The sequence below is a fragment of the Aspergillus luchuensis genome, chromosome 5 (assembly GCF_016861625.1).
Source record: "Aspergillus luchuensis IFO 4308 DNA, chromosome 5, nearly complete sequence".
Taxonomy (NCBI): Eukaryota; Fungi; Ascomycota; class Eurotiomycetes; order Eurotiales; family Aspergillaceae; genus Aspergillus; species Aspergillus luchuensis.
Genome location: NC_054853.1, coordinates 2,052,589 through 2,074,033, shown reverse-complemented (window position 1 = coordinate 2,074,033; position 21,445 = coordinate 2,052,589). Strand labels below are relative to the sequence as shown.

General features: G+C 50.2%; 7 protein-coding genes across 7 annotated transcripts; 2 read left to right on the top strand and 5 right to left on the bottom strand.

The window, feature by feature from the left end:
* Nucleotides 1–173: 173 nt before the first annotated feature.
* On the bottom strand, nucleotides 174–1,775 carry AKAW2_50679S (putative MFS transporter; the record flags this gene model as incomplete). Its single annotated transcript, XM_041690524.1, has 2 exons — nucleotides 174–1,515; nucleotides 1,588–1,775. 2 exons carry the CDS (start codon nucleotides 1,773–1,775, stop codon nucleotides 174–176), a joined length of 1,530 nt encoding a protein of 509 aa, XP_041544100.1.
* A 2,364-nt stretch (nucleotides 1,776–4,139) lies between these two features.
* AKAW2_50678S (uncharacterized protein) lies at nucleotides 4,140–4,781 on the bottom strand (the record flags this gene model as incomplete). Its single annotated transcript, XM_041690522.1, has 1 exon — nucleotides 4,140–4,781. One exon carries the CDS (start codon nucleotides 4,779–4,781, stop codon nucleotides 4,140–4,142), a length of 642 nt encoding a protein of 213 aa, XP_041544099.1.
* Nucleotides 4,782–6,284: 1,503 nt separating this feature from the next.
* AKAW2_50677A (uncharacterized protein) lies at nucleotides 6,285–8,591 on the top strand (the record flags this gene model as incomplete). Its single annotated transcript, XM_041690521.1, has 6 exons — nucleotides 6,285–6,410; nucleotides 6,622–6,787; nucleotides 6,873–7,040; nucleotides 7,110–7,582; nucleotides 7,634–7,768; nucleotides 7,821–8,591. The coding sequence occupies 6 exons, from the start codon at nucleotides 6,285–6,287 to the stop codon at nucleotides 8,589–8,591; spliced, it is 1,839 nt and encodes a 612-aa protein (XP_041544098.1).
* Nucleotides 8,592–9,807: 1,216 nt separating this feature from the next.
* AKAW2_50676A (uncharacterized protein) lies at nucleotides 9,808–10,849 on the top strand (the record flags this gene model as incomplete). Its single annotated transcript, XM_041690520.1, has 6 exons — nucleotides 9,808–10,100; nucleotides 10,155–10,210; nucleotides 10,268–10,327; nucleotides 10,391–10,462; nucleotides 10,526–10,609; nucleotides 10,674–10,849. The coding sequence occupies 6 exons, from the start codon at nucleotides 9,808–9,810 to the stop codon at nucleotides 10,847–10,849; spliced, it is 741 nt and encodes a 246-aa protein (XP_041544097.1).
* A 636-nt stretch (nucleotides 10,850–11,485) lies between these two features.
* AKAW2_50675S (alpha-ketoacid dehydrogenase subunit beta) lies at nucleotides 11,486–12,780 on the bottom strand (the record flags this gene model as incomplete). The annotated part of the gene is made up of 3 exons (XM_041690519.1): nucleotides 11,486–11,523; nucleotides 11,573–12,135; nucleotides 12,218–12,780. 3 exons carry the CDS (start codon nucleotides 12,778–12,780, stop codon nucleotides 11,486–11,488), a joined length of 1,164 nt encoding a protein of 387 aa, XP_041544096.1.
* A 666-nt stretch (nucleotides 12,781–13,446) lies between these two features.
* On the bottom strand, nucleotides 13,447–15,272 carry AKAW2_50674S (arylsulfotransferase family protein; the record flags this gene model as incomplete). The annotated part of the gene is made up of 2 exons (XM_041690518.1): nucleotides 13,447–14,748; nucleotides 14,799–15,272. 2 exons carry the CDS (start codon nucleotides 15,270–15,272, stop codon nucleotides 13,447–13,449), a joined length of 1,776 nt encoding a protein of 591 aa, XP_041544095.1.
* A 4,380-nt stretch (nucleotides 15,273–19,652) lies between these two features.
* Nucleotides 19,653–20,384, bottom strand: AKAW2_50673S (uncharacterized protein; the record flags this gene model as incomplete). Its single annotated transcript, XM_041690517.1, has 1 exon — nucleotides 19,653–20,384. The coding sequence occupies one exon, from the start codon at nucleotides 20,382–20,384 to the stop codon at nucleotides 19,653–19,655; it is 732 nt and encodes a 243-aa protein (XP_041544094.1).
* Nucleotides 20,385–21,445: the final 1,061 nt, after the last annotated feature.

The following is a 21,445-nucleotide window of genomic DNA, read 5'->3' as shown; positions in this document are numbered from 1 at the left end:
CGTATCCCCGTAATTGTACTTGGGTAATCATGTACTGATGACGATAACTTCTATACACTACTACGTACTGCTATTTGTGATTTGGTTGTGAAGCTCTGGCGTGACCCGAGTGGGTGTTAACATGTGTATTGTGAAGGAATTAAGAGAAGAACTAAATAATTGCTTGCAAATACTCAAGTTACATATCGGAACCCCTTCTGGAGCCGGCGGGCGGCCGCGATGTCGATGCCCTCTACATCTGCCGTCTTCTGTAGTCGACGAAGTTCTTTCTCAGTCAAAATCGCATCTTCATCCTCCAGGCGTGCCAATCGCTTGTTTTGCGATCGTAGATGGAAGTACAGGAACGTCGCCATGATAGTGCCTAGAACTTGCATTCCGATGCACACCCCCAAGGCCGTGTAGTAATACGGAGCCTCCTTTTCCAGATAGGTATACGGAGTCCAGATACTGGCTGAGTTTCCCAGAGAGTTGATGAACGCATATGCGGCAGCGCGTTTGGCGGGAGGTCGGGGAATCGCATTCGCGATCCATGAGTATATCGTGCCGTTCTGGGCAAAGACAAAGACCATGAGGAAGAATGAGAAATACCGAGGCCCGAAGGAATGGGTGGTCATGAAGATAATAAACCCCACGATGGTGATGGGGATGGGGCCGACAAAGAACCAGTATCGATGGGCGAAACGATCGGAGAGATAGGAGTGGAAGAGACTGTATACCACCATGAATATGTATGGTGGTGCTACCAAGAGCAGAGAGATGATATGGCTATACCCCAGGGTTTCTGTCAAAGTTGGAAAGAAGTTTTGGAACCCACTTGCGGCCGTGAGAGACATGTACGCAATGGCCAGGGCATAGGTCTTGACGTCCGTAAAGGCTAGCTTCAGACCTTTGATTTGGCTCATCTTGTCGCCGTCGTCAACATCCGCTTCGGCTGCTTCAATGGCCAAGCGGCGATTGGCGACATGCTTCATCTCCGGCGACAACAATTTCCAGGTATCGGGAAAGTCGGGTAGCACAGCGCAGATGGTCAGACCGATTGCGACAGTGATGGTACCCTCGATAATGTATAACCATTGCCAGGCTGACATGCCTCTTTTGCCGGCAAGACCGTTAAGGATGCCCGCAGCGATCAGGTTTCCAAAGGCACCGCTGAGCAATGAGCCAGAGTAGAAGATACTCATGCGAAGGGCCAATTCTTTCTTGGTGTACCATTTGGAAAGGTAAAAGAGAACACCCGCAAAGAATGGTGCCTCAACCAAGCCGAGAATGAATCGACATGCCACGATGCCACCGTAGCTTGAGACCTGGCTGGTTAAGGCCGAGACGAGGCCCCACGCTGTCGTGAAGAAGCCAAGGTATAGTGAAGGACGGCCCATGTAGTTGAGGAGCAGGTTTGATGGGACCTGCATCAGGATATAGCCCACAAATAGAATGGACAGTCCTGTCTCGTACTTGGCTTCATCGAGTGAGAGGTCCTGTTCTAATCCTTGAAGCTTCGCAGCGGCGTAGTTATTCCTATCAAAGACGGAAAGACGTTAGCGCATCGCAATTTAAAGTCACCCAATGGCAAGAAACTGTGAGATATACCGGTCGATGTAATTCATCAGATAAACCAGAATTACCAGCGGCATTATGAGGGTGTCAATCCGCCGCCGCAATTGCCTCTCCAAAACCTTCTCCTCCGGCGTCAACTGTGCCAAATGAGCAACCTCCTCATGAGAGATCTCGGCTTTTTCGCCCATGGCGTCATGGTCGGTGATGATTCTGTCGGCCATGATGAAACTTCTGGCAGGCGAGTCAAGATGCAGGCAGAGACAGGGTGCAGGAACGATCCTGTTGCGACTCCAAACTGAGGGCAAGCTTCAGCTATATATGCCCCAAGACAAGGCAAGAAGCTTGTTGCTTCTTACGGTGTGATCGAGCTTCCAGGAAACACATGAGAAGAGTGATGCCACCTGCAAATCCGGGGGAGTGGCAGGCGTGGGGGGAATTTCCACCCAGCTTGGGCCATCCAGGGTCCTGGTTGGACGCACGCAGATGCCGGAGAGCATCACAAATGCGGGGAAGACAGTTAGAATTCGAACCAGAAGCTGTCCGGCTGATTCTCACCCCCACGCCGCTAGCTACCGCCCGTGCTATTCTTCTTCATCCATCGTGCGACAGGAGCTTTGGTGTCGGACATCGTCCGGGGAAGTGGAGCTGATCAACTCATTGGTGTGTCTCGGGCCTCCCCTGACGCTTCGTATCTTTGATCCTATAACACGGGTATGATATGGGTCTGGGAAAGTTTGTTTGAAATCCCCGCCGCCAGCAACGAATCGACGTATACTTGGCGGTTCCCCAAGTCGCTAGGATCCACTGTCCATGGCTCCAACCTCGGGGGAGAATAGTCGTCTGTGTCGCAACCTGCAGTCTCGCTGTACACAAGTCCGCTCGGGGAGATATGCATTTTTGGTCATGCTGGCAAAAAGGTTAAGCTCCCGTGTTTGTTCCCCTCAACGGAAGACGAGGATTGGCTCGCAGGATTTCCGTGCAGCACCACATTCTAAGGTTATGTCTTGGTGATGTCGTCACACCCTGCATGTCGGCATTTCTTTCTGGTCGGCGATTTGCCGGTTCCATGCAGTACATCATGTGAGTCTCAGTCAGGTGATCCGTTATTTCCTTCAAGCTCTCAGGCTAACACAGGTACATACTGTCATCATGCCTGCTGCACTTTTGTTGCCATTTCTGAACGCTGGTAATAACCTCTTCTTATCGATTCACCTCGCCCTGACCGTGGTGGTGTTTGTGTTTAAACCAGGCTAAATCCATATATAGACCTAACAGATAATGACTCATTGCCATTTCAAGACATCGGTCTCTATTGCTCAATGGGGTACATATCACTCACCGAGCAAATGCGTGGCATTGCAGACCGAACTCAAAAGTGGTACCACTGATAGCACTGACTTGAGGACATAGCTATCGAGGGTGTACTTCTATACCTGTAGGTCAGAGATACCTCAGTTCAGATCTCACGACATCGAATAAGCAGCAGTGAAGCGCATGCAACAAATTTACATTCCTAACTACTAGAAATTTGGCTCTGCAATTAATCAATTTATCTTTCACCTTTCCCAAAAAAAAAAAAAAAAAAAAAAAAAAAACCACTGTGTTTGACATGCGCCTATCCCATGTAACAGCCTCAGAAAACGAGGGCTATTTTTGCAAAGGAGATACCGGTGCGAACACTCTACAATCCAGCTGAAAGCCGCATGAACATGAGATCACTGCCCAAATGCGGTAACGTGGCGCTCCGCGGTGAATTAGGATGATGGAGATTTCTGTGCAACTTCCGCTCTGTTTTGAGAGGCACGCAGAACTACCTTGCCTCCTGAGTATGGACGCGTCCCTGGCCATGACTCGCGAACATATGATTACTTTCTTTGGTTCCTGGAGATGCAACCAGTAGAGAAAGGCATAGATGGCATTGTCAGTCGGCGTTGGTCAAATCTATGTACTACCAGTTAAGCATAGTCGGCTTAGGGCCAAGCAAACTCCAAGGTTAAGATGTCGCCAAAATGTCCGCAAGGGATGTTTTCTTTTGGGGTTTCCAACAAGCTACCTGTGGCGTCAAATCTCCTAGCACCAACTGTCTTCATGCATGCAGGGGAATGCAGCCCAGTCCGGAAGAGATAGGGGAAACTGCATCCAACCCAGCACTGTGTATATACTGTACTACTCAATCACTGCTCAGGCCTACAGGTACTTCAGATATCAGTAAAAATAAACCCAAATTAGAGATACCGAAAAGAAGATAGAAACAATGCTGGAATCGAAAGAACAAAGAACAAGCGTCGGACTCCAAGACAACATAGCATCACACGGTGTGCGATTCGGATTGAAGGAGTGTGACACAACCGGCTTGCCATGGTTGTGGTTGGCTGATGTCAAAGAAGTCTTAACTTGCAGCTGACAAACCCGCCCGCAGTAACTATCATCAAACGTGCCTCCTCCGCCTTTCTTGCCCTCATTCGAATTTCCATCGCAGAATTCGTTTCTGTTTGCGCAGTTTCTTGGTTAACAGTGTGAGTAGAAATTGATGGATTGTTTTCTTCTGGTCAAACTCACCCCTTCAAGGACCCTGCTCAAGCTTTTCACGCCAGCTCCGAAGGCCTCAACCTTTCCGAGGAGAGATAACATGCGATCTGGCCGCGGATATACATCGAGGCCAGGTGTGCGAGTACTGGATCAGACTGAAGAATGCTTTGAATCAATCTCTCGCGGCGTAGGATTTCGCCACTCAGCATTTGCGAGGTCTGGTACGCAGATGACCCATCAACGCGGGCCTTTTGATAGACAAACGTCTCCCGCTCCAAACCCACCACTGACTCCTTATAGAACGAGAACAAATCATTGATCTCATCGGTGTTGTCCAGCAATTCGGGCGCTGCCTGTAACAGGCGCTTGAGTCGCGACATACTGCTGACTTCGTGGGGTAGGAGAAAGTAGACATATGCCTCTGAACTGCCATACATGTTTCGAAAATACTTGGGAAATGTTGGTGAGACGACGGACGAGAATATTGCCGACTGGCCATACTCCAGCTCGAGGCTGGACAGTGAATTCACTACGCTTGCAAACAGCTTGTTGGCACACGCAGTTGGGAACTCCCTGTCGAATTCCTCAAAAACGCTGGTCAACAAAGAAAACATAGTGGATGGCTCTTCGGACACCTCTGCAACCGTGCTGCTGAGCTGCACCAACTGTTGGCGGTACTGGGCGATAGAATCCATCATCGTGTGTCCCAGATCGTCCAGCACAGGTATACAGCGCCAGAACCGCCGTATGTCACACAGGAGGAAGTCTGGGCTACCCAGGAAGTCGGGTGCGTGGTCCTGCGTTTCCTCCTTGTTTCATGCATATGCATGCAGAATCCTGGCATTATTTACCCAACACTAGCACATATACTGTTCAGACTGTTTGGCTCTGAATTATACTATTTACTAGTTGCTTGCCTTCATCATACACCGCTAGGTGGCTGAAATGCTGCTTAATGTACAGTCGGTTCCTTCCACATTTTATATATGCACAAGACCAGAATTATATAATTACTGGTACCTGGATGTAATACATGAACATCAATATATTGATGTGACTGAGAGGTCGATCGACCACATCAAGTCTGAGAAAACCCCAATGCGTATTAGTACAGCAGTGAGGAATATTGGTCAATGGCCGAAAGGCTGAATATTATATGCTAGTTTTAGTACATTAAGAACAATAGAAAATAAAGAACTTATTGCTTATTTATCAGTATCTCACGCTGCTGCACTGCTATTCCAATTTCACTGAGACAATCATCGAGACAGCTGTTGTACCGTTAAGTCATTCATGGCAGGACCGCAGTTGACGGCCAAGGTATTTCGCTACCTTAGGACCCTCATAGATAAGGCCGCCATTAATCTGGGTATTCTTCAAAACCTTAGTTAAAAGCCAAGGTAAATTCGTTACCCTGCCGATGTACTAGTACGTTTTCATTGGGCTTCTCGTTGCCTTCATTTTGTCCCCTGTGTTTCAGTCTTTGGGTGCCATATTTCAAAATATATATATCCTACAACTACCAATACTAATTCTTTTCCAACAACGTCCATTTCTCGTGACATAACGACACCATTTCACCTACAAAAATGACAATTGAATATCTAATTACTGGATCTTAAGTCTTACTGTCAGTCACTGCTCTCCTATCCAGTTATGCTTCCTGGATGACGCTAACAAGTTACCCGCCGATCGGCCTGATTGGTGCCTCAGGCCGGATACTATTTCCCGTTGGCGACCATCCACTGGATCTCTCCTTTCCCCAACATCAAATTGGTTACCAATCAAAGCGACTGTGCTTGGTTCCATTCTTCTTCTTCCGCCCTGGATGTTCCGTGGCAATTCTGGAAGCTATCCATTCGCGCTATGCTCGACTCACCGAGGAACCTAACGGTGGTCCCAGAAAGATCGCTTGAAGGCGACCAACTAGTCCTCCACCGAACCCACTTCTGCGGCCGCCGTCGCCTCAAGCGCAACTCGTTATTGGTCTCCTCAAGCCACAGCCAGCAACGGTTGTCGCGGGGCTCGACGTAAGCGAGGGTGGGAATCTCGGATGAATTCGGTCATGTCTGCTCAGATCTTGCTGGTCGTGATCTCGCCGTTCTGTTGGCCCCGTATCCGCTCAAGCTTGACGTTGACCTTCCCCTATCGTGACATCGTGGCCTGGTACGACTGGAGCTCGTTGTCTAGGCTTGCCGCACATGGCCACCCACGATTCGCAGCCAATCTTGGTCTCCGATCACCTCCGGAGTAAGCCCGCCCTTACGTCGGGTCAATTGACCCGTCAATTGCGATCTTGCAAGGCCTGCCGGTTCCGGAAAGTCAAGGTGCGTCCCGACCCGATACTAAGGTGTGGGCATGGGTCTCCGTTATGGGGGAATAGAACAAGACTGTCCTGCAGACGAATAGGATGATGGAGGAAACAAGAATATGGAGCGAACTGCGCTGCTAGTTGGGTGGGAGGAGGCCCGTGCAACCCACTTTGCTGGCTTACCTGCATATGTGTAATCAGACCTAATTGACGATCGTGAGAGACAGTGTGATCGAGTCAAGCCCTGCCATGCATGCTGTGCGCATGGTCACCCGTCCAAATGCCACTACGATACCAGTCCGGAAGATTCCCTGCAACCCATCAGTCAAGCCGATGAGATCCGTAACCTCCGGGAGGAAATCCGTGAGCTAACAGCCAGCCTTCATAACTGTGGTGCGTGCCCCAATCTGGATCTCCGATAGTCTCAGTGGGTTTGGAGGTGTTTCTGCAGCGTAAACAACTGACATTGGCGTTCTAGAACAACGGATCAAGTCTTCACGGCGGCGAGCCCAGCTACAAGGCCTCGTCAACGCCATCCGCTTAGCCCCGCCAAATGCCGTCAATCGACTCGTCGCCCAAATCCGAAAGCATCGCGGGGAAACAAATGAAGTGGCAATCCCGGTGGGACCGTTGAATGGAACGGAAGGTGGGTGTCCGTCGCATCCTGGTGGGGTATAGGCTATTGTTATGAGCGCTAAGTTGTCATGATCCGCAGCAGAACATGGCCCTGTCGTTCTTCGTCGGTCCCATTCATACGATAGCGACGACGATTCATTGGATTCGGAAGACGAGGTGTTCTCGCTCTCTGGCAGTCGGTCTTCATCAGAAGAGAGCGAGGACTCAAGCTATGGTTCGATAAGTCACATTGGATCGTGGAAGCCGATGCTGGATGTGTTTATTGAACGCTTCGTGGATGCTTTCAGTCCGGTAGTCCAATCCAAGACAGGACAGGCTGGTGCACTACGACGGGCTGCCGAGATACGCATGTTTTCGCCGATTCTCGTAGATGCGTTCGAATCCGTCTCCATAGCATACTTTGGACGGTCTATTCAGGATAAGAATCTTGAAGCAGCTGGCTTCCGCCTATACCCCCGTGTGCTGCGGAGTTTGCAGCAGGCGTTGCAGGATCCCCAGCGCAGCAAGGCTGAGTCGACGCTAGTGACGGTGACCCTTTTGATGGCCTTTGAGGTATGATTTTCCTTTTTCTTTTTCTCTAGGAACTGTCCTGACTGCTTGTAGAGCGTGGAACGAACTACACAAGTGTCGCTAATTGCGCACGTTCACGGTGCACTGCGCCTGATTGAGCATCGAGGACCAGAAAATCACATACATGGGGTGGAGCATTTGCTGTATACCGAGCTGCGTCCTTATTGGGTACGTATTCCTTTTAGTCTTTCTAATATACTATTCGCTCAGATAAAAACAGGTCGCTGCGGCTATTGTCAGTCGAACTCCTTCCGCCCTCGCAAGCCCGGACTGGATCAACTTGCCTTGGTCAGCCAACCCTGACCGAAGAGACATCCTGCATTACTTGCTAGACTTGGCGGTTGAGATCCCTGGCCTGCTCTGGCAATTTGACGATATTGAGGCTGCTCTCAAATCGGGCATGTACAGCCCACATGAGATTGGCGTGAAGCAAGCCTCACTGTGGAGCGGTGTCGCTGACCTGACCGACCGCTTCCGCCAGTGGAAAGTTCAATGGGTTGATAACAACCCGGATGGGCCACCGCAGGAAGTCGAAGTCTCACCGGACGACACATTTCCTCGATTCCATTGCCGGGACTTTCGCACCCGGGGTATAATCACACCCCCAATATTTGTTTATCGGGACCTCCGTCTCGCACAAACCATGTGTCTCTACTACTCCACCCGATTGATTCTCTCGTCCGCCGACACGCGACCAACTGATCGCGTTGGACCTTTGGAACAATACTCCTTGGGTTGTGGCATTTGCCGGTCCTTGGAATGGTACATAGTCAATGCCCCAGGAAACATGATTAACCGACTTGCGTTCCCGGTCAGGGTGGCCTGGGAGGTGTTCCCGGATGGAGGGCCGGAACGGCAGTTCATGTATGAGGTGCTGAAATTGGTTGAGCGGCGGCATGCCCTAGGCCTTTGGGGGAGCAACATGTCCGAGATTTCTCCTCGGGCCGGACCCCCACGAAGCCAGTCTCCTGAGATGGCCACAGGAGCATGAGAGATGGGAAATATGATGGTCTGTGGGTCGCTGGACGAATACACAGCACATATCCAGTTTCGCCCGTCTCCGCATTGGGCGGTGGGTGTGCTCTTTCAGTGGCATCCGATAAATAGTGCAGCTCCGTTCAGAAGGGTATGCCTTTCGGGGTTTCGCCATCTCCATTAGAGATGCCTTCTTAGCTGATGGAGAGATACCTACGGAAAAGGTTTTCCAAGCGGCATGCAAAACTCCCATCAGTAACTGGCGAGTCAGATACCTAAAGATTATGACCCTCCATATGGGCATGGGTACTCTAGACGAAGGAACACTTGAGCTCGTGAGTGGCTCAAGCATCTGCCTTGGCATACCCACGGAGTCTGGTCAGCATGTTCCATATTAATGATGAATAGATCACGTCAATAATAACCGGACAGGATTGGGATCCTGTCATGTAATTAGGCTTCTCAACCGAAAGGCTACTTGAATATAGCCTAATTAGCACCAAAGCCAAGTTTATTTAGGATTACAGGGCTAGGCCGGCCGCGGAGATGCCTTCCCATCGGTCACGCCAATTATAGTGCGTATAGGCAGTGCCGGAGGGCGAATAAAGTAGTAAGCGGCATCGCCTTCTCCGAAATTTGACCGGCCCCATACAATAGGGGTTCAGGGGCGTGGATGATCATTGGTTTTATAAGTCGATTCCTTATAAGGCTACATACGGTGGAATGGTGAACCGCATCATGGCTCGCAAACAGTGCAGGCCCGTTCTTGATGCTGCAAGATAGCGAGATGATCGTAGCTCAATAATCGCCAATCCATCACTACAGTACAAAACGAAGACCGGGAGGTTAATTTTTGAACTCTGACGTGTTCAGCTGCGTGGGTTCGAAAAGAAATTGTGGTGAACACAGTTCGAGGGCGGCATTATTTAACGTTTCAACTCAAAACAAGCTTGATTGCCGACTCCACTCCCTGGCGGATCCACCATTGCTCCTGAGACAATATCTGCGCCAGAACGAATTTGAACCCTTTCTGATTTCAAGGTGATGATAGCCTTCGTCTCGAGCAGCCTTCGAGGCCTTTATAACTGCCCTCCGGCACCTTGGGTGATCATGTCGGCTCATTACTTCATCCTTCCTGCACTCGTTCATTTTCCTGCCTTGTCACTCTTTTCTCCGCGACCGGTTCGCTTCAACCCTTACGTTCTTTAACAAAATCCTCCATATCAATCACCATGCGCTACTCCTCCGTCGCTATTCCTCTGGCCCTCGCTGCCCGCGCCGCTGCCGTCGAGAGTGATGTCTGGGCCTTCGGAAACGGCTTCTACACCGGTCCTCCCACCAACGCGCACATCACCAGAGCCACCTGGTCCTTGGTGCCCCCGGATGTTCCCTCGAACTACACTGTGAACAACACTGACGATGAGGTCTGGGTGTCGCTGTGGATTGGTCTCTCCTCCACCGCGGGTGACTACGACGCCGATCTCTACCAGCCCCTACTGAACTGGTCTCCCGACAACGAGTCCCAGTACGTTCATCACCTCAATGATTCTAGGAAGAGTATGCTAACGAATCAACCAAGGGGCTGCCCCGCCCCGGATGACGAGTGGTGTGTCGCCGCTAGCACGTACACTCCTGGTCAGTGATCCCAGTCTCCAACTTGGACCCGAACTGGTATACTAATGATCTATTTAGATGGTCAGAATGGCCAAGCCTACGTGACTGTCCCCGCCGACACCCAGGTCGACTTTGAGGGTATGCTCAAACACCAAATCAAATTATAGTATGGACCGCCGTCCTAACATAGAATCCAAACAGTCTACGTTGAAAACAACAAGGTCTACCAGGTCGTCACCATGAACGGCAAGACCGTCTCCAAGGAGAGCGACGGTATGTTCCCTCCTAATACCACCTTCAGATCAATGAACATCACACTAACTGAAAATAACACAGCTCTCGACAACCCCCTCCTCTACCTCTACTCCGGAGATGAGTGCTACACCGGCTCCGGTGACTGCGGTACCCTCCAGTCATACAGTACGCTCCTTCCTCACCCTCACCCTTCTAAGTCAATTCTTCAAGCTAACATGGAAACCTCTAGGCTGGAACAACCTCACCATCCACCTGAGCGCCGCCGACGAGAACTTCGGTGACACCCTCTCCCTGTACAGCGGTTCCTCCTCGAATGGACTCACTACCTCCGACAAGGGCAAGACCTGGCACACCGATGCTATCAAGATCTCCAAGGACACTTTCGCCACTGTTTCCGACTACTAAGCTGAGATGGATTGGTGCTGGTTGTAGAGTGATGTATGTGATTTGCGGATATTATGGCTGCTAGACAGCTGCAATTTCGCTTCTTTTTTTACCTCGTGGGAGGTATGTATAAAATAGTATGAAATGTATATGTATCAAAGGCTCAGATGGAATATTGATATCGTTGCAAGTAAGATAAGGTGGTAAATCAACATTAAATATTGTGTTAAGTTATTGGTAGAATATCTCTGTTAACTAGTAGGTTTCCAGGCTTGGGAGATTCGTGGGGGAGTGCCGGAACACAGGCTTTTACGGCTGACCCCTGGAGCTTTAGTTCGGTGGAGTTCCACTCGCTGTTTGCCGGTCGGGTACTTATATAGTTTGGGGAATTTTCCTGGACGTGCCACTGGGTGGGATTAATTGCTGATGGTGGTGATGTGGATATTGTATGCATGTATGCATATAATCTATGACTGAGCTGCAATATGGGCACATGATAAGGAATAATGAGTGGGAGAATGGGAAAATGTATGTAGGTTAAATTGACATTGTCTATCATAATGCCGCTCGGTAGTAGTCTTATAGGCAAGGACACTAAGGGGTTGGATCTCTGGTCCTGGTATGTACATTTCTCCCTGACCAATATATGTCTGTCCATCAATACTCAAGTGTCTGCTTGATCGCATCGTATATCCCTGGGTATCGTTAGCATAATTCAGACGTGCATGGGATAGATATACGTACGCGCAACATCTGGAATCACAAACTTCTCATACATCAGACCCGTATGCGTACTCCACCCCGCGACTCTCTTAACCGGTGCCTCGAGACGCAAGAACGCCCCGTCCTGAATGGTAGCAGCCACCTCAGCGCCGACTCCGTAGTTGATCATGCTCTCGTGGACGACGATCGCCCGTCCGGTCTTCCTTACGCTATCCAATACCGTTGGTCGATCCCACGGGTAGATTGTACGCAGATCGATCAGCTCGATACTCGCCCCGAATGCCCTCTCCGCTGCTTCGATGGCCGCGGAGCAGAGGTATAGAGGCTGTCCGTACGAGACTATCGTCAGGTCGTTCCCTGGCTTAACCACTTCCGCTGTGTTTAGTGGAATGGTGTAGTACTCGCTTGGGACGTGTTCTACTGCGGCACGATAGAGGATTTTCGGTTCCATGAAAATGACGGGATTCTTAGACTCGAAAATCGAGGATAGGAGTAGGCCTTTGGCTTGGGATGGGGAGCGAGGCATGACGACTTGTACACCTGGGACGTGTGCGAATAGTGCTTCCGGTGATTGGGAGTGGTATCTGTTTCGTGATAAATCAGGTTAGCCCATAGTTCCCCCGTACACAAGAAGCAATAGTAGGCTGGAGACGGTATGCCACCTACAAAGCACCATGTCCGACCGCGCCACACGGCATCCGCACCACCATCCCTCCAATATCTACCCCTGTTGCTCCCTCCCGGAACCGAAACTTCGCCGCCTCGTTCACGATCTGATCGAATGCCGGGAACACGTAGTCTGCGAACTGGATCTCCGCGACGGGCTTCATCCCCTGAGCTGCTGCGCCGATGGCAAAGCCGACGATCCCTTGCTCTGTTAGGGGTGTGTTGAAGACTCGTTCCGAGCCGAATTCAGTCTGTAGGTCCATCGAGCAGCGGAAGACGCCGCCAAACGCGACGTCTTCGCCGAAGAGCATCACCTTGTTGGAGGTGGAGAGGGCGGTACGTAATGCGGAGTTAATGGCTTGATAGAGATTGATAGATTTGGAAGTCGGATTGCTGGGGAGGTCTGGGTGGTTCGAAAGGCTGGAGGCCGTGTGGTGGAGGAGCGGTGTCGATCTGTAGTCGATGGGGAGGTTCAGTCGTGAAGAAGGGGATGGTGCGGAGGTGGAGTATCCCCGGTAGGAGGGTCGGGGTATTGGTATTTTGGGGAGACGGAGTGAAGGCATCGTGGAGGACTGGCGAGATGTTAGAGGTTCAGATAGTAGAATGAAAACGTCTGGAGAACGAGGGAGGTACGGGAAAGACCTCCCTCCCCCTTGGTTTATCAATGAAGGCATCTTGCTTCATGCGGGGAATGCGCCCCGATCCCGTGGATAACCGGGGTTGGCGGCCTGGATGCCTTGGTGCCTGAGTGCCTGCCGGGGAGGCTGAGTCAGCTGCTTCTGGTGGTTGCCGGATTGGGATAGCCAGGTGCATCTATCCTCTCGTCTGCATAGATCTCACTACCTTTGCTCTTCTGCATCTTTCTCCATTCTCATATCAATGTAGCATTTTCCATCCAAGTCTTGATATCTTTACGGCCAATGTTTTGCCATGCAAATGCATCGCTCTCAAAGCACCAGCAGTCCACGCTCTGGACGGCCGACACTGATGACGATCCCATGCTGAGAGTGTCCTAGACACTGCTTTATCCACTTCACCGTCGTAGGCATATATTTGACTGACTCCATGTCCTCTTCAGCTGATCTTCTGTCCTACATCCGTCGATCAACACGTGAACCTTTGCAATAAGCCAGTAATGCTCCCAATGACATTTTGGAATGAGGGTATCATATATACAGGTTGAGACAAATATATACAAACGGAGCGGCTTGTCACGTCCGATCCGCACATCAAACAGAACCATCGCTGTCGCTGAAGGCAACCAATTGGTACTCGCTGGACCGTGAGCGACACCGACGGAAATAACGGCCCCAGCCGCAGCACGTATAAATTCCAACAAACAAGCCGACTCCACTGATGACAAAGGCCATGACAATAAACCAGTACTGAGGGTTCATGACTTGCTCGAAGCTTCCACCCTGCTCTCGCTGGAGCAGCTCCGTGGCGCCCAGAACATTGCCATCGGAATCTAATGCCGCTAGGCGAAACAAAGGAAGCTCGAGACCTTCGGGTATTTCGATCTCAGTCTCGAAGCCATCTTTCTGGAATTGGGACACAACACGGAACGTATTGTCATTCAAATCATCCGAGTCCCAAACTTCTAGTCGCCACGCAGCAACCTCTGTTGCGCCATTCCAGCTCACATACACGTGGTTTCCTAGTACTTCGGCGTCGGGGACCGTCTGCGGTCGGCCAACCCAGGTGCCTTTATAGGCACGGTAAGATACTACTCTGCCAAACCCGAAGAAGGCAGAGGCACCGAAATGGGTGTTGCATAGCAACTGTCCGTCGGCACTGAACTCACTGAATGCAGCGCTATGGCCCCACTCGACTAGAACTCGGTCACTGTCGTCCAGAACTTGGACGTTTCCCTGCGACAAGGACCGCATTTGTTGAGGATGAAAGTACTCAGCGCGCAATGACGCTTGGCGACCGGCAACGTCAAGTTCGATGACGACACCACGACTTTGGTTATCCGGATCATCGTTCGAATGTGATGCATTGTCGAAAAGGGTCAAGGTACTGTTAGCGTGCCACCGTGCATCATGCTGCCAGGCGAAGTTGGTGGCCTGACCATCTGAAAGATCGTTGAACTCATTCAGCTTGCCGCCCAAGGTCCATAATACTTCACCAGTGTCCTTGTCTATGCAGCTCACGGTATGGGTATGGCGTGCGGAGACGATGTAATTCCCATTGTCATCCTTGTCCACACTATTGATGTGGTAGAAGTCAAACGCATACCCGCGCACTCTTCCCGACTTGCCCAAATGCTCGTATGTGGTGTTTATGGGATAATGCTTCGATGCGCGCCATTCGAAGATCAGCTCGCCCGTAGCGATATTTATTTCCTGGAAGACGCCGTCATATATCCACCCTAATTCGGGGCCACCAACAGGAGTCAGGTCGGCCGGTACTGGATCGTATATCGTAACGAGAGCCGTCCCTTCCGGAGTGATGTGGAATTCATGGAGATCGCCACCATAGTTTCCTACCGGAGAAATCACATATCGTTGGGTATATGTCGAATCCAGCTGTCCAGATCAGCACGCTACTCTATGCGACAGGGTCGTGTGACACCTACCATATACCAGGCCCCATAGCCTCGGCCTTCGGTTTCACCACCTTCCCAGTATGTCAGATAGTCTGTGTCCTGATATCGCTGGACCTTGAAGTCCTGAGTCACGTCCCAATTGTATTTCATCCACACCAGCTCCCCCCTGGAATCAAGGATCATAGGCCCCGGCTGGGCCACCGAGTCACCCCTAGGGGCTAGAAAGGTATATCGCGAGTCGCAGCCCGACTCCCATTCTGAAATCTGTACGGCGGGAGATTCGTATTCGAAGGAGACATAGCTTTTCGAGGGACCAAAACCGTATAATCCCAGATCGTACCAACTCAGATCCGCGCGAAGCCGCAGTCGATTCAATTGGGGAACGGCGAAGGTGTAGAAGAGATAGGAGAGACTGATGATGGCGCCAATCGTTACGACATGGAGCGCTGAGAGCCTTGAACGTAGGCGATTGGCGCGAGAGAGGGCGGAAGTCCACGAGGACATTGGATCATCGCGGACGGACAGAGCGACGAGAGCTGTCCAAGGGAGGGAGGAAAGGAGACAAACTTTCGGATCTGGGGTAAGGCGGAACAAAAGGAACTATCGGGGACGATAGTCTTCTCGGGAGCGACGGCAAGGCGCAGAGTCGGCACTCATCATCTCATCGAATTTTGCCTCCAGGCAAGTGGAATCCCAGCGAGAATAAGAATGTCGCATACGGTCGGGTTGGTCGTTCAGGAGAGGGTGGCTCCAACAGCTTCAACACCCAAACGGATACCAAAGCGCCCCATCCACGCGGCGTCGAAGCGATCCATCGAAGCCGATATCCATTCGCGGCGGAGACCAACGACGACGCGAACGAGTCGCAGTTGGTCGTGATTGGCTTCTACCCAGCAGTCTCCAGCACCGCCAAGAAAGCCACCGTGGATCCGGACCTGAAGCTGGCTCCACCATCGAGGTTATCACTTATCCTGTCCGTGAAATCTTCCCCTTCGCGCCATTGGGGGTTTTGGGACGGTCGCTGGCAATTATTTTTTCCCCACTAAGTGGCGGTACCAGCCCCAGCGCTGCGAGATACTTTTAATCTGTTGTCCTTGGCATAACAGTGCAAGATGAATCTATATCCGAAAATACAATTGGCCACGGTGTCTGGACTTGGTACGGAGGTTGCCCGCGTGAGGCCAAGACAACGCTTCGGCTGTAACGATTGGAAAAAGCAAGGAAACTCAAAGTGTCTTTATCCGGGGGAATTATCTGATCTGTGGCGGACGATATCCTGCGAATGGCTTGCCCGAGTTGTGACGACTGGAGAGTGACGAGCGATAAGTGCCGCCGCTGACAGCCACTCGGACCCGCTCGCTTCGTCATCTACCACATATCATTCCTGAAGTTTACCTTTTTCCAAGACGGGTTGGTTAGCGCCCAGTTCGCCAGGGTCAATGTCAATGACCACCGCGCGATTACAGAATGCATACAATATTCCATGCGTGACACTCGGTGCTTGGCTCTCTTTTAGGACGCGCACTACGGCCTCAGGTGAAACAGGAGAGTGCTGGAAGATCACTGGTGGACTACTGATTGAGACAACTCCTTCCCCTGCGCGTGAAACTGATTCGGCCTACCCACTAGTCTACACATGTTAGTGATTGGCTCCTAGACTTACAGTGGGGCAGCACGCGTGATAAAGCCTCGGCAAGACGGCTTGCCCCCGGTCAGATAGGGTCAGCACTTTATCGCCAATGAACGCAGAGCACTCGAAATTGACGCTGGTGAAGCCTGGAAGCCATTCATTATCAGCCGATCCTTCTGGAAGGACGTCCATTCCTAGTGGAAGCGGAGTGGGCTAACAGTTGGAGAACTGAGCGTAATGATGTTTGTGGCTTCTCCAAAAGTCCGGAGAAATACTTTCTTGACTTGGAAGCTATAACGTGGTACAAACGCGATCTGATCCTTCGTTTATCATGGCCCCCAGTTAACAACAGGCACACCGGCGAATGATATTGAACAACAGCTCAACACCAAGACACCGCTCGCAAGCTAGCGGGAGCAGACATGGGGTACAGGCGGGGACAAAGCCAAAGACGAGACCCAAGCGCCAACAGTCAATTCCGCTTCGGCATTGATGCCATACAGACACCTGACCCAGCATCAACAGTTGTTTAAGAGCTAACGAATCAGCATTAGGGACTCGTTAGGCAGAAGTAATATTAAACCGGTATACCCGGCATCAAGCACAACTAGCAAGACTACTTGCGATTCCAAGATGACGCCATCGCACGAAGTCAAAGAGCATTTCGCGTGCACTGCGTCGTCTCATTGCCTTTGAGCTTATTTTGGCTTTCGCATTAATCGCACTGTGCTATAAGTATGATGTCTCAACTGCAACGTCAGACCAAACTGGATCTAGCATCAATTTGGTAACCTGCCCCGAACCCGAGAATCCGAGGGTGGTTCGACCGGTGAAATGCGCACTGCCTGATCTGGTTTTGTTTGCGATCTGTCTCTGGGAATTCCAGTACACTATTCTAGGCTCCTGAGGATGCTCAAATTATTATACGGAGACCGAGGAATTTGTTTGTTAGTTGTCGGCCGGGCTTGGCGCTTATGCTCTTAGAGCGGGCCGAGCGTGGGGGACAGAGTTGCGCGCCCTGAGCGATCCGGGATGCTCCGGCATCAATCCTGGCCATACTGGAGGTCACTGAAAGTTCACTATTGTAGAGATATAGGTCGATTACTACTACGTTGTCTCCCGGGGTGCTTCATTCCTGAAGACCGATGGGTCAGCCAGGTTCTATGTTCTATGTGCCAGCTTCAAATCGATACTGATTTGATTCAGGATGCTATGCTTATGGCAGATTTGACAGCTCCCATACTAACGAAGGAACTGGGATACATCAGGCAATAATCCTTCGAACAGTCCTCTGTCGTGAGCTTCGCTGATCCTGCGCATGACCACAAGTATTGATTGGCACGCCAAGAGCATTGTCAAGCTTTCGATATCACCATACCGGTTATTAGATTGAGAACCAATAGCTTTCTCACTTCTGTAATAGTTCCGACTGGGCGAGACTCGGTGAGAAAGTGCTCACATTATTGTGTAAACAGCAACTGCCAAGCCCAGAATTATCCCATGTTATGCAGCTCTCCAAAGTATGCAGCGTGCTCAGGTCCCGCTTAGTGCTAACCTCCAAATCGGATTTAGCGTCTAGGCACCGACTTGGACAGTGGAGACTTAACTAGACTAGGGAATCGTACCCGGATAGTGTCTTGGTAGTTGGGATTGCGTGCTATCTTTTGCTATCGTCTCTCATCTGGTCACGTTCGGCACAGCACGCATGGAAATGATGCTTGCCAAGGTGCCAATGGAGTCGTAAAAGTGTATTTTGCCAGTTCGTCTCGGACAATACAGTAGGGGCCGAGGTTATCCCGGGAAGAACATTGTGGGGTGCATATGCAACGGTTGATTAGTATGGGACAAACCAAGAAGGGGTGAGTAGTATGCATGCATTAGGTAGAGATTTGCGATTTATCTGCTTGTACCTACGATACTATATCTCGTACCCGTGTTTCTTTCCTTCCTTGGCCCGGGCAGATATAAATTCAATTTATTTCCTGGATATTATGTGTGGATTCGACCCCTCTAGTTGTCAACGCTATGAGTGCCTATCCCTCTTGGCAATAAAAGGCCTTCCTGGGTCAATAATTGCTAGTCTGACTTGTTGCCCTAAGTGAACATTTGTACTTCTAGAAACAGAGCAGAAGAAAGGATCGTCGTTTATATCGTCAAAGTGCGAGTATTCCTACCTATAAGAGTTGTGTTTTGCAGCACTTGCTGGTCTGTCTTATGCGTATGTCCAGTTCAGATACACGATGCCTTGATCATGGTCGAATATACCCGAGGATTCTTCTGGTGAAGGGTATTCTAACTTCAGTGGCGAGGCTGCTTTGAAAAGGAGATCTCATTCAACAATAACGTGGCTGCAGCTGCTCGCACCGACGATAAAGCGAGGAATGATGAGGACAGTATCATTCGTGGAATGAAGAGTAGTGGCGACGTGAACGACATATTCAACACAAATTCCCATATTATCATCATATTGATTGGATGTCCAGGCTGCGGTGAGGGAATGAACAAACGTTCCTAACCAGTATATGGCGTTGATAACGCCCAATTATTCGCGTGTCGTACGGTCCATGACTGTCTGTCGGACATCCAACGATATCATACCGTTCAACAAGGGTCGATAATCTGCATTAGCTGGCGATAGATAGTCGGTAGGTAACATTTATATCTCCGTCTACATCTGCGGGAGCGCAGGAAAGGATGTCACGACTTTACAGAGACAGAGACATAAGCTTCCCTTCCAGAGATGTCGTGCCTCCTAAAGAGAGACATCGAGAACTTGATGCTATCCGCATCGTCAGGTCGAGGGCGAGATCCTTCATTTATCAATTCAAGCTGAGCAATGTGTTTGAAAGAGGAAAGTGTGCTTTTTGGCTCATATCATCGCAGCGCAGATGAAGATAAGACGCTGTTAGTCATTTGAGCAATCACATTTACTACTCGGATCTTTGCAATGAAACCATTCCTGACATTCTACACATAAGGAGAGCAAACCTTTTCCATTTATTCCTTTCCATCGAGCTATTATTGTCACCCATAGTTTGGTTCTAAGGAATTAGAGATAAGATTCCATAATACCTATGAACGTTTGGTACTTGACACAGCTTGGTTACGCTTTCTGCCTAGTGTTCGATAAGGCAATTGAAAGACAATTTGGGCAGCTGCCACGACAGCACAAACTGCGAGAATAACTAGTAAGTACACGGAATCAACTTATACATCATAAGAAATGAAGCCCTTTCGAATACGACTGTAATTATTCAACAACCTTCGAGAGCAGATGTTGCCAGCTTATCCGCCTCCTGGTTGTATTCTCTCGGAACATGCCAGAACTGGACAGTGACCTGCTCATTCTCGAGAGATTGGACAATAGAGTCAATCCTATCAAAGTGCTCTCGATTGGTAACTGGCAAGCCTTTTGCATTTACCCAACCATTGGCCTTCCACTTATAGATCCATTCAGTCATCCCGCGCACCACATACTCCGAGTCTGACTTGATGACCACTGTGCAAAGCCTTCCTTTTTCACCCTTTATCTCTTCCCCTATATCACCCCAATTCTTCTGGATGGTGCATGCGTCAATCAAAGCTATTCTACACGCTGCAAGCTCGGCGACCTGATTTGTCTGCCTTAGTTCCGGGGAGAGACGGGCGCTCTCATTCCATCCATGGTCAGGGCCGTGGTAGACCCCAATTGACGCCCGGGCTCCGGTTTTGCCATTATTGCGGCATGCTCCGTCTATTGCAATCACGATAGAGCCAGGGTGATGCGTGTGACAACCACAATGGCGACATTTTCGTTCCGAGTTTGGACAGGCGAGAAACACCATGTCGCCTCTTGGTACCTCGATGTCTCTCAGAGTAAAGTGTTCTGGGTATGACTCTTCCGGACGGAATCGCCGGCTTGGAACAGCCTCTGCCTGTGGTGGGACTGGCAGAGATGAAGTAGCAGACATATCTGTGTTGCAAATGAACATGGGTGTGGAGAGCATATTGTGTATTGCTTTGTGCGGGAGCTTTCTGGAATACTCTCAAAGGAACAGTCAGTTACACTGTGAGCAGTTTGCGAATGAAAAGGCCTGTGACCCCGATGGGCTCATCTCAGTGGCTCGTGCGTACCTGGCGAGCTATAGGCTTTATCTTCTTCTGGTATCGGTCCTGTGTTCTTCGAGAATGATTTATGTAAAATCGCTTCCTTTGGGATAGAAAGATACCTGGAGTGTGGGGAGAACTGGAGGGAGATTGCTCCTGGTCTGTGGGGTAAAACGGTGGAGGGTCCCCAGTCAGCAGCATGAAGAAGAGTTATCGACCATCAGTCATTCAATTCACTTGGTTGTATCACGTGTCGACGACCACCCTCACACAATTGGTGATAATAGTTCAATTTATTAGTAGTAGTAAGCCACCTTTATAGGTCTCGGCGCATCTTCCATTACTGGTGATCCAACTGGGAATGCTCCAGATTATGCGCAGGCAAGATCCGGAGTCAGCTTCGAGGCATCGGAATTTTCCAAGTATTTCAATCACCTTGTTGTCTATTGAGTTACTCATCCTGATGAGGGAAGACTTTATTCGTCCATTATCGGGCGTTGGTTTAGAAATACCGATATCTGCCTCGATTGGAAACTGCAAGGTGGACACTGATGTTACCATCATCTTGATGCATAGATATATCGAAGCGCTTCACTCAACACCTGTCGAGGCTCGAGGCTCTTGGCATCTTGTCCATTGCATGGGGTGCTCTGTATAATGCCAGCTGGTGGATAAGCGTCAAACCGCGGCAATCCAGGATGCGCCAGGGCTCTATATTTGGGCGTGAACCGGGAGCTTCAAGCTTCAAGCTTCAACTAAACGACGATCTAAGGTCCAGTATTTTCAGAGATATTATTTCAAAACCACTCAGAGCGTGAAACTTTCTCAGGGATACGCAGCTGGAATTAGCGATGATGAACGAATGAATAGCAGGGGAGAAAGTGAAACGGTAAATCAGCATCGTATATTGAAGGAAGGGAAAATTCCTTGCCTTTTTAATCTAAGTACAAGACGAATTTCC